The 12,420-nt window shown below is 35.7% G+C and overlaps 1 protein-coding gene across 1 annotated transcript in view; it reads right to left on the bottom strand.

The window, feature by feature from the left end:
• Positions 1–2,504: 2,504 nt before the first annotated feature.
• Positions 2,505–12,420, bottom strand: part of LOC137402842 (uncharacterized) — a 48,007-nt gene continuing 38,091 nt past the window's right edge. Inside the window, exons 32-37 of the mRNA XM_068089350.1 lie at positions 7,570–7,681; positions 6,591–6,781; positions 4,722–4,841; positions 4,046–4,165; positions 3,291–3,478; positions 2,505–2,944 (exon numbers count right to left, since the gene is read on the bottom strand). Of these exons, the coding sequence (XP_067945451.1) occupies positions 2,714–2,944; positions 3,291–3,478; positions 4,046–4,165; positions 4,722–4,841; positions 6,591–6,781; positions 7,570–7,681 (962 nt within the window). The 3' untranslated portion in view covers positions 2,505–2,713. The remainder of the gene's footprint in view (positions 2,945–3,290; positions 3,479–4,045; positions 4,166–4,721; positions 4,842–6,590; positions 6,782–7,569; positions 7,682–12,420) is intronic.

Here is a 12,420-nt window from a genome sequence, read left to right as displayed (position 1 = left end):
TCCAAATTGTTTATTATATTCTTTATTTTAATCTTTTTAATAAACCATATTATTAGTACTCTACATATATAAATCTCAGTTTGTCATTTGTCGTTGTTCGGTGTCTGTCTGTCTGTTTGTCTGTTCGGTGTCTGTCCAGCTATAGCGAGTAAAACCTAGCAATGAAAAATCGGTATCACAGAAGAATTGATCTAGCAGCCTCTCGTTCGAGGAAACAAGCTAACCCATTAAGCTACGCAGGATGCAATGAACTCAATGGGTGATTTGAGTCATTATTTGAGTTAAAATACACATAGCGACTCTGTGTTACAGGCAATGTCACTAAAGCTTGCTCTCACAGCTCTTATTACAGTAGTAAGTTTAGCAATACGAATACTAGCTTACTCAAATTAATCTATAGCAACTACATTACCTGCTACTGTTTGTTAGCTGTTTTTAATACCCGTGCAACACCGGGCATTTGACAAGTCTTTACTATAATAAGAGCCGTGTTTGTCCGTCTGTCCGATGCCATACTTAGAGCGAAAAAAATGCAACTCACTAGAATTGGTACCTTGGTAATTGGATATTATATTACACACGATATTATATTACACATGATATTACATTACACATGATATTACATTACACATGATATTATATGACACATGATATTATATTACACACGATATTATATTACACACGATATTATATTACACATGATATTACATTACACATGACATTACATTACACATAATATTATATTACACACGATATTATATTACACACGATATTATATTACACATGATATTACATTACACATGATATTATATTACACATGATATTATATTACACATGATATTATATTACACATAATATTATATTACACATGATATTATATTACACATGATATTATATTACACACGATGATATCTCATGACGTGCGAGACTGCCAGCGTACTAGTTCCCATAAAGACAAAATAAATAATGATAACTCTTTCCAAGTAGTTTAACTAAGCGACAGCTATTCTCAGCACATGCAAATATTATGCAACGGCCGCTGTATTTTATCAATGACCATTTGCTTGCCTTCGAACTGTTTTATAATGCTGTGCCTTTTTTCAGTTTGGCCAGAATTCATGATGGCTGATTTAGGCGTTGTATCAATGGAGCTGACTTGTTCACCTTCTTAAAAATGATTGACCTAGCCTTTCATCACACTCAAAAATTTCAAATGTAATGCAAGACGACGGCAATTTTAATACCAATATGCATGTATTAGTACTAGTTACTACTTGTACTAGCTAGTACTAGTTACCTTTTAAAAAACGCTCAAGGTAGCGAATGGGACACAAGGAATGATAATTGAGATTGGTTACAAGTATGGCAACAGGGAAAGATAACTGCTAGGAATTGTGAATAGTTACTGACTAGATAAGATGGTTGCTCATACATGTACATACTCAGGGAATGCTGTTTGATGAAGGTATGTAAGGCCATCGGCAAGTAGTTGAAACTTGCAGTGACTGGTTTGTTTTGAAATAAAATGTTTATTTATCTGTCAGCCAAAGCCATTCCAAGGTCAGCTAGCTGTGTTTACATGAGTCTCCGGTTTGCGTTTGTTTTGGATGAACTGCTTCCACATTCTTCCAGTTTGAATAAACTTTCCATTGATTAGTAGACTGCTGACAATTGAGACTGTTTGGTAGTAAAATGTTTAAACACCTGGTCGGAAGGTAAGATACCGACTGACTGGAAAGCCATTGTCTGTTACTTACTAAAATTTCATTCTTGGTATGAGTTCCAATTTTGCATAATTCAGAGAATTCAAATTACATTTTTGGAGCTAAATGTTTCTTGCTGTTTTTTAGGAAACAATCTTTAATCAGAGCTGAGCAAACAATAAAAACGAACTAGTAGTTATAGCTGCTAATTCACACACATGCATGCACACTCACGCGCACACACACAAGTTCACACACGCGCTCACACACACACACAAAAGCGCACACTCAGAAGCAAACATGCGCATGCATAAGCATGCAAACTCAGATACATGCATACAAATATAGTATACATGTATATACTATAGTATATATACTATAGTATATATACCATAGTAGATAGTATACTATATAGTATATATACCATATAGCATATATATACTATATAGCATATAATTTTATACTATTATAGTATATATATGCTATGTAGTACATATTCATACATATATATTGCCTACATTTAATGTACCAAAACCTGTATCTATCTGCTCCTAGTTCAGCCCTTCTGCCGCATTTTAGTTCTTTGCGGATCACATGCTTGTCCCATGGTCTATGCCATAAATGACCTAGACACTTCAATTCTCAGCTCATCCTCGAGCTACCGTAACTAAAGTGCATTTATTTATTAAACAAACTTAAAGATAAAACCAAACAATAAATAGTTTATATTTTATAAAAACAATAAATAGTATAAAACTTGAGCATTCATAGAATGATCCAACAAGAACTCTATTGGTCTCATTTGCCATGACCTCCAGTTTTCCTTGTATAAAATAGATTCTTTCCTCTCTATATAATGATTTGGATGCCTGTCCACAGCAAAACTAAAAAGCATGTGTGCCAAAAATGAGCTAAACATCATTTTGGCTGTCATATGGTATTATGGCTAGCACTATCATCACTATAACTACCTGTACAAACACAACTAACACGAGCGATGACTTTAGCATCTATAGATTATGCATTTCAAATGTCAGTAGTCTGCTCTCGTCAAGTAGCCTGCCATAGACAAACAGCACTTTTTTAGTCATGTCGACGTGAGCTGACAGGTGTCCACAGGTGATTGGTATAATGTTTGATAATTTTGGGGATGAGGATTTTCCCCATGAGACAAGTTGTATTCGACTGAAGTTTAGAGATATGAGCGCGTATCCATCCGTGGAGTAGACAATTCCCAGTATCTACAAAAAAGAGTCGTGAGAATGCTTTGGTAGCATGTGTCAACATGTGTCACTGCAAAGGCTACTTTTGAGCCATAAAACCTTTTTTTATTCATAGATACAGGCTAGTTACCAGCAACTGGAACAAAGCTTCACAGTTTATACAAGCATCATGAACAATTTTACTGCGAGATGTCAATGAAACACAAGATATTCCAAGACTGCACAGAAATAAAGGAACAATCTGCAGGAGTTAAACAAACTAAGTGTCAATGTTAGTCATATTGTGTAACACCAAACTTTATAAATATATTCTGTTAAAAGAGAAGATAAATCCAGCTCTCAAATACCAGTTTCACCAGCATACCTTTTCTCCAATTTTGACTGAATGTAGGGTGTCACCTGATACACCATCTACTAGTGTTAAAGTTTTATCTCCCTCCACTATCAAATAGTCTTGCGATGATGAGCTGATGTGCTGAACTGTTGAAGAGAACTTGAGCTCTTTACTACTGGAGGTAGTCGTGTCTGACAGAATACAGGTCCCGTTAGACACTACAAAAAGACGAATACCTTATAATATAAAAATGGAATGGGTATCTGACGCTACAAAGAAAGTGCATGACCTTTAGATTCCAGCCACATATTTATAAACTGAAGAAACCAGCAGAAATTCTGAGAATTTGTCATGAGAACACGACTCCTCATTCTTTGCTTGCCATGTTCATTAATCAGATGATTTCTCCAATTAGTAATGCCATATAATAATGGAACTACTATATCATTTTAAACACATGGCTTTAACAATAAGTTATTAATAATAAGCAATAATATAAAAGCTAACAAAATGATGGCTAAGGTCTGACCAATCGCGTAGCTGATTACATGTTATTTAGCTTATTTTGCATCCTTGCTTCAGCATAGCTGATATCATAATTGAAACCACAAAAACGAAAGAGACAAACCCTAATCTGAGCGCAGTAGATAATATTATTCTATAGTCAAATGATGTCAACATAGCAGCGAGAACGAATCTCAGCATGCAGTCAATACGCCATAACTATGGCCTCCGTGAAAAAGTTCCACCACCATATGAATATACATGAGTGCTAGAAAACTTACAATAGAGACATGTCTGTTTGAGACATACTATGTCCTGAATAGCGTCTTCTCTTTCAGTTGTTAGCAGAGTTCTGCCTGAATCCCGGTCTACCACCTGCACCACCCAGTTGTCATAGCTTCCTGCCGATCATAAGCGGTTTTATCAGATATTTTGGTGAAGTTTAAGTTCACATTTAGTACATCTTATAGCCTTTGAACCAAATACAGTATGTAGCCACATAATTAGTGCGTTTAAAGTCTATTTCATAGAATTAAATTAATTTTTTTGTAAATTATTTTTAATATTAATGTTACAAAATGGAAACTGGCACAAGCGCACCAGTTTCCGCACAACAATAATACATCAGATCTTCGGATATAGCATTGAAAATGAAGTTGTCTCTACAGAATCCTACGGAAGCAAAGGGCACTTGCTCTAAGTGGCAGAGTTCATTGCTGTAAAATGCAACTTAACAGCTAGCTTCTATTTGGTAAGACTATAAATGAGCGCACATCTAGAGAACTTCTAGAGCCAAGAGCAAACTGATAAGATCAAGCATACAATAAGAAATTGGATTATAATGTGTTTGTGAGAGAGTGAGTAGCAAAGGTATAGACTCTGTAATAGGCATGTGACAGGAAGTGGTGGCTGCTTAGCGACAAATTAGTAAGCAAAAGCGTAGCCACTTACTGCTACCTGATCTCTGATAGAAAGCGAGCAGAGTGGAGCTCGAAGTTATCTTCTCTATACTGGATCCTCCGATATAAGAACTTGTTGTCAAATGGCTATCTTTCAGTCTCCATTGTGTAAGTCTGCCTATTTAGGAAATAGATACAATATATCTACATATATCTATATAAGATAAATATATCTACCTGCTGTTATTGAGGTCTCTATAACTCAGAGAAATATACACAATATATCTACATATATCTATATAAGATAAATATATCTACCTGCTGTTATTGAGGTCTCTATAACTCAGAGAAATATACACAATATATCTACATATATCTATATAAGATAAATATATCTACCTGCTGTTATTGAGGTCTCTATAACTCAGAGAAATATACACAATATATCTACATATATCTATATAAGATAAATATATCTACCTGCTGTTATTGAGGTCTCTATAACTCAGAGAAATATACACAATATATCTACATATATCTATATAAGATAAATATATCTACCTGCTGTTATTGAGGTCTCTATAACTCAGAGAAATATACACAATATATCTACATATATCTATATAAGATAAATATATCTACCTGCTGTTATTGAGGTCTCTATAACTCAGAGAAATATACACAATATATCTACCTGCTGTTATTGAGGTCTCTACAACTCAGAGAAATATACACAATATATCTACCTGCTGTTATTGAGGTCTCTATAACTCAGAGCTTGTGCACAATTGTGCACCCTGATGGTAACGAGTATGAGGTAAATTAAATATTCTAGAAGCATACCAAATATGCGTATACATACCGTATGCATACCAAATACGCGTATACATACCGTATGCATACCTAATACGCGTAGATATACCGTATACATACCAAATACGCGTATACAATCTGTATGCATACCAAATAGATATACTCGAATTACGTAAAGAACCTGATGAAATACTCCTGTCTAAATTTGTATCAATATAATGTACAGTATACGTAAAAAACTGATTATGCCTTTGTGAAGGGTGTGCATCAGGCGTAAGTCTACTCGTGTGTTATACGCAGGTCTACATATTAAGGACTTGAATATAGTAAACCATGGCTTGTGTAACTTTAGGAACAACCTCGACAAGACTGATACAGATGCTCCCTACTGAATAGCACATTTATATAGTCTACTACCATCAAGTGAACTACTATCAAGTGAACTACTATCAAGTGAACTACTATCAAGTGAACTACTATCAAGTGAACTACTATCAAGTGAACTACTATCAAGTGAACTATTATCAAGTGAACTACTATCAAGTGAACTACTATCAAGTGAACTACTATCAAGTGAACTACTATCAAGTGAACTATTATCAAGTGAACTACTATCAAGTGAACTACTATGGAGAGAACTATTATCAAGTGAACTACTATCAAGTGAACTATTATTAAGTGAACTACTATCAAGTGAACTACTATCAAGTGAACTACTATCAAGTGAACTACTATGGAGAGAACTATTATCAAGTGAACTACTATCAAGTGAACTATTATCAAATGAACTACTATCAAGTGAACTACTACCAAGCAAATATTCCAGCAAGTTGCAAGATGGCTTTTACATTTATAACAGCAAAACTAGAAGCTACATTGTATCTAGTGGAAGAAGGTTGTGCCTAATAAGCACTCCCAGCAGTACAAAGTCGTGTTAATTGTAGACCTCTCTCTTCTTGATGGTGGACTATCAAATACCCTAAACTCTCTTGTAAACCTAGAGAATTTTGAAAACCATCCACAAATCCAGTCTTACCTTGGTCAACATGTAGTCCAGCATATCATATAATAACAAACCTTATTTCTGAATAGAATTGGTTGTTGTATAACTTACCATCATTAGCAATGACGATGGTTGGATCATTGAGACATGCATGGAATGGTTCTAGCAATGTGTCACACTGCTCTTTTATGTCTGGAGGTGGCAAAATCTCTTGACCTTTGCCATAATCCCACACTTTGAGTGATTCTTTTTTTTGTCCAACCAGGTAGGAGTTGTCAGCACACGGAGATAGCTTGTGATACCTGAATGAAGTCATGGAGCCATTCCTTATTTAACGCATTTATATGAAGTCATGGAGCCATTCCTTATTTAATGCATTTATATGCTCCTAATTTACACATTGATATGAGCAAAAAGGGGTTTACAAAAAGCATAAGCTACACGTAGGCCAGTAAAGTCTAATCAGCAAGTAGCATCGACTTATATCCTCTACTCAAACCTGCTAAAAGATGTTTTTATGTAGCTATATAATTATGCAATCAAAAGATTTAAAATACTTTTGGACCACAGTTTGTAAGTTACAAAAAGGATTCTGTGAGAAACACATTCACTAAATCGTGCAACAAAATAAGTCTCAGAATAGTCTGAGTGTATTCACTGCATTAACAAGTTAACTAAATTAACACAAATTAAGAGTAGAGACTAATACAGGCAATACTCCTCTCTCTCCCTCTCTTTTTCCCTTTTTCTCTCTCACCCTCTCTCCCTCCATCTCCTTTTCACCCTCTATTGCCCCCTCTCCCCTTTCTCTTTCCCTCTCTCTCCTTTTCTAACCTCCTCTCTTTTTCCCTCTCTACCCCACCTTCTCACTCTCGCTTTACCTCTCTCTCTCAACAAGAAGCTACAGACGCAAAGTTGAAAGCCACTACTCTTAGTTTTCAAGAGAAAACTTAACTTTTGACATTTTCTCCTAAATATGACATTATTTTAAAAAGGTATGAGTTTTGATAACTGGTCTGATTCTGACACCCTGCTGACTAGTGACTAGGTTACTAAAAACAACAGCTAGAGAGCATTCATAACAGCTGACCCTTTAGAGGCAGAGATGTCTATGCTGGTAAGGTCTGATGTGCTGTAGAGGGTTGCTGTACCATCCATTGACCTTTCCACTAACAGTGAATCACCTGAACTACTGAATATACCTATAAATATATCAGATGTAAACACTAAAATAACTAGCAGAAAATATGTAAATTATTTCCTAACAACTTTCACTTCCGTTTTTAATTTTATTCTAAAGCTTGCACCAACACAAACACTAAAGTACTAGTAAAGTACTAGTAGTACTAGTAAAGTACTAGCTGGCATTAAGAGCTGCCATTTTGCTATCTAAAGTATTCTATAGAAACTTGTTAATAGTTTGACTGTTCAAAAAAGAAGTACATTGGTGGATACGTCTACATGTTTTAACTTAGCGAGTATCTCTAAACAAACTATCCTGGTGGTTACTTCTACATGCAGTAACTTAATGAGTATCTCTAAGCAAACTATCCTGGTGGTTGCTTCTACATGCAGTAACTTAATGAGTGTCTCTACACAAACTATCCTGGTGGTTGCTTCTACATGCAGTAACTTAATGAGTGTCTCTACACAAACTATCCTGGTGGTTACTTCTACATGCAGTAACTTAATGAGTGTCTCTACACAAACTATCCTGGTGGTTACTTCTACATGCAGTAACTTAATGAGTATCTCTACACAAACTATCCAGGTGGTTACTTCTACATGCAGTAACTTAATGAGTATCTCTACACAAACTATCCTGGTGGTTGCTTCTACATGCAGTAACTTAATGAGTATCTCTAAGCAAACTATCCTGGTGGTTGCTTCTACATGCAGTAACTTAATGAGTATCTCTACACAAACTACCCTGGTGGTTACTTCTACATGCAGTAACTTAATGAGTATCTCTACACAAACTGCCCTGGTGGTTACTTCTACATGCAGTAACTTAATGAGTATCTTTACACAAACTACCCTGGTGGTAACTTCTACATACAGTAACTTAATGAGTATCTCTAAGCAAACTATCCTGGTGGTTACTTCTACATACAGTAACTTAATGAGTATCTCTAAGCAAATTACCCTGGTGGTTACTTCTACATGCAGAAACTTAATGAGTATCTCTACACAAACTATCCTGGTGGTTACTTCTACATGCAGTAACTTAATGAGTATCTCTACACAAACTATCCTGGTGGTTACTTCTACATGCAGTAACTTAATGAGTATCTCTAAGCAAACTATCCAGGTGGTTACTTCTACATACAGAAACTTAATGAGTATCTCTACACAAACTATCCTGGTGGTTACTTCTACATGCAGTAACTTAATGAGTATCTCTACACAAACTATCCTGGTGGTTACTTCTACATGCAGTAACTTAATGAGTATCTCTACACAAACTATCCTGGTGGTAACTTCTACATGCAGTAACTTAATGAGTATCTCTAAGCAAACTATCCTGGTGGTTACTTCTACATACAGTAACTTAATGAGTATCTCTAAGCAAACTACCCTGGTGGTTACTTCTACATGCAGTAACTTAATGATTATCTCTACACAAACTATTCTGGTGGTAACTTCTACATGCAGAAACTTAATGAGTATCTCTACACAAACTATCCTGGTGGTTACTTCTACATACAGTAACTTAATGAGTATCTCTACACAAACTATCCTGGTGGTAACTTCTACATGCAGTAACTTAATGAGTATCTTTACACAAACTACCCTGGTGGTAACTTCTACATACAGTAACTTAATGAGTATCTCTACACAAACTATCCTGGTGGTTACTTCTACATACAGTAACTTAATGATTATCTCTACACAAACTATCCTGGTGGTTACTTCTACATGCAGTAACTTAATGAGTATCTCTACACAAACTATCCTGGTGGTAACTTCTACATGCAGTAACTTAATGAGTATCTTTACACAAACTACCCTGGTGGTAACTTCTACATACAGTAACTTAATGAGTATCTCTAAGCAAACTATCCTGGTGGTTACTTCTACATACAGTAACTTAATGAGTATCTCTAAGCAAACTACCCTGGTGGTTACTTCTACATGCAGAAACTTAATGAGTATCTCTACACAAACTATCCTGGTGGTTACTTCTACATGCAGTAACTTAATGAGTATCTCTACACAAACTATCCTGGTGGTTACTTCTACATGCAGTAACTTAATGAGTATCTCTACACAAACTATCCTGGTGGTTACTTCTACATACAGTAACTTAATGAGTATCTCTACACAAACTATCCAGGTGGTTACTTCTACATGCAGTAACTTAATGAGTATCTCTACACAAACTACCCTGGTGGTAACTTCTACATACAGTAACTTAATGAGTATCTCTAAGCAAACTATCCTGGTGGTTACTTCTACATACAGTAACTTAATGAGTATCTCTAAGCAAACTACCCTGGTGGTTACTTCTACATGCAGAAACTTAATGAGTATCTCTACACAAACTATCCTGGTGGTTACTTCTACATGCAGTAACTTAATGAGTATCTCTACACAAACTATCCTGGTGGTTACTTCTACATGCAGTAACTTAATGAGTATCTCTACACAAACTATCCTGGTGGTAACTTCTACATACAGAAACTTAATGAGTATCTCTACACAAACTATCCTGGTGGTTACTTCTACATGCAGTAACTTAATGAGTATCTCTACACAAACTATCCTGGTGGTAACTTCTACATACAGTAACTTAATGAGTATCTCTAAGCAAACTATCCTGGTGGTTACTTCTACATACAGTAACTTAATGAGTATCTCTAAGCAAACTACCCTGGTGGTTACTTCTACATGCAGAAACTTAATGATTATCTCTACACAAACTATTCTGGTGGTAACTTCTACATGCAGAAACTTAATGAGTATCTCTACACAAACTATCCTGGTGGTTACTTCTACATGCAGTAACTTAATGAGTATCTCTACACAAACTATCCTGGTGGTAACTTCTACATACAGTAACTTAATGAGTATCTCTAAGCAAACTATCCTGGTGGTTACTTCTACATACAGTAACTTAATGAGTATCTCTAAGCAAACTACCCTGGTGGTTACTTCTACATGCAGAAACTTAATGAGTATCTCTACACAAACTATCCTGGTGGTTACTTCTATATACAGTGACTTAATGAGTATCTCTACACAAACTATCCTGGTGGTTACTTCTACATACAGTAACTTAATGAGTGTCTCTACACAAACTATCCAGGTGGTTACTTCTACATGCAGTAACTTAATGAGTATCTCTACACAAACTATCCTGGTGGTTACTTCTACATGCAGTAACTTAATGAGTATCTCTACACAAACTATCCTGGTGGTTACTTCTACATGCAGTAACTTAATGAGTATCTCTACACAAACTATCCTGGTGGTTACTTCTACATACAGTAACTTAATGAGTATCTCTACACAAACTATCCTGGTGGTTACTTCTACATGCAGTAACTTAATGAGTATCTCTACACAAACTATCCTGGTGGTTACTTCTACATGCAGTAACTTAATGAGTATCTCTACACAAACTATCCTGGTGGTTACTTTTACATGCAGTAACTTAATGAGTATCTCTACACAAACTATCCTGGTGGTTACTTCTACATGCAGTAACTTAATGATTATCTCTACACAAACTATCCTGGTGGTTACTTCTACATGCAGTAACTTAATGAGTATCTCTACACAAACTATCCTGGTGGTTACTTCTACATACAGTAACTTAATGAGTATCTCTAAGCAAACTATCCTGGTGGTTACTTCTACATACAGTAACTTAATGAGTATCTCTAAGCAAACTACCCTGGTGGTTACTTCTACATGCAGAAACTTAATGAGTATCTCTACACAAACTATCCTGGTGGTAACTTCTACATGCAGTAACTTAATGAGTATCTCTACACAAACTATCCTGGTGGTAACTTCTACATGCAGTAACTTAATGAGTATCTCTAAGCAAACTATCCTGGTGGTTACTTCTACATACAGTAACTTAATGAGTATCTCTAAGCAAACTACCCTGGTGGTTACTTCTACATGCAGAAACTTAATGAGTATCTCTACACAAACTATCCTGGTGGTTACTTCTACATGCAGAAACTTAATGAGTATCTCTAAGCAAACTACCCTGGTGGTTACTTCTACATGCAGAAACTTAATGAGTATCTCTACACAAACTATCCTGGTGGTAACTTCTACATACAGTAACTTAATGAGTATCTCTAAGCAAACTATCCTGGTGGTTACTTCTACATACAGTAACTTAATGAGTATCTCTAAGCAAACTACCCTGGTGGTTACTTCTACATGCAGAAACTTAATGAGTATCTCTACACAAACTATCCTGGTGGTAACTTCTACATGCAGTAACTTAATGAGTGTCTCTACACAAACTATCCTGGTGGTAACTTCTACATACAGTAACTTAATGAGTATCTCTAAGCAAACTATCCTGGTGGTAACTTCTACATACAGTAACTTAATGAGTATCTCTACACAAACTATCCTGGTGGTTACTTCTACATGCAGTAACTTAATGAGTATCTTTACACAAACTATCCTGGTGGTTACTTCTACATGCAGTAACTTAATGAGTATCTCTACACAAACTACCCTGGTGGTTACTTCTACATGCAGTAACTTAATGAGTATCTCTACACAAACTATCCTGGTGGTTACTTCTACATGCAGTAACTTAATGAGTATCTTTACACAAACTACCCTGGTGGTTACTTCTACATGCAGTAACTTAATGAGTATCTCTACACAAACTACCCTGGTGGTTACTTCTACATACAGTAACTTAATGAGTATCTCTACACAAACTACCCTGGTGGTTACTTCT

Source organism: Watersipora subatra, chromosome 8, assembly GCF_963576615.1.
Source record: "Watersipora subatra chromosome 8, tzWatSuba1.1, whole genome shotgun sequence".
Taxonomy (NCBI): Eukaryota; Metazoa; Bryozoa; class Gymnolaemata; order Cheilostomatida; family Watersiporidae; genus Watersipora; species Watersipora subatra.
Note: the sequence above shows the minus strand (reverse complement) of the source record. Positions and strands in the feature narration are given on the sequence as shown.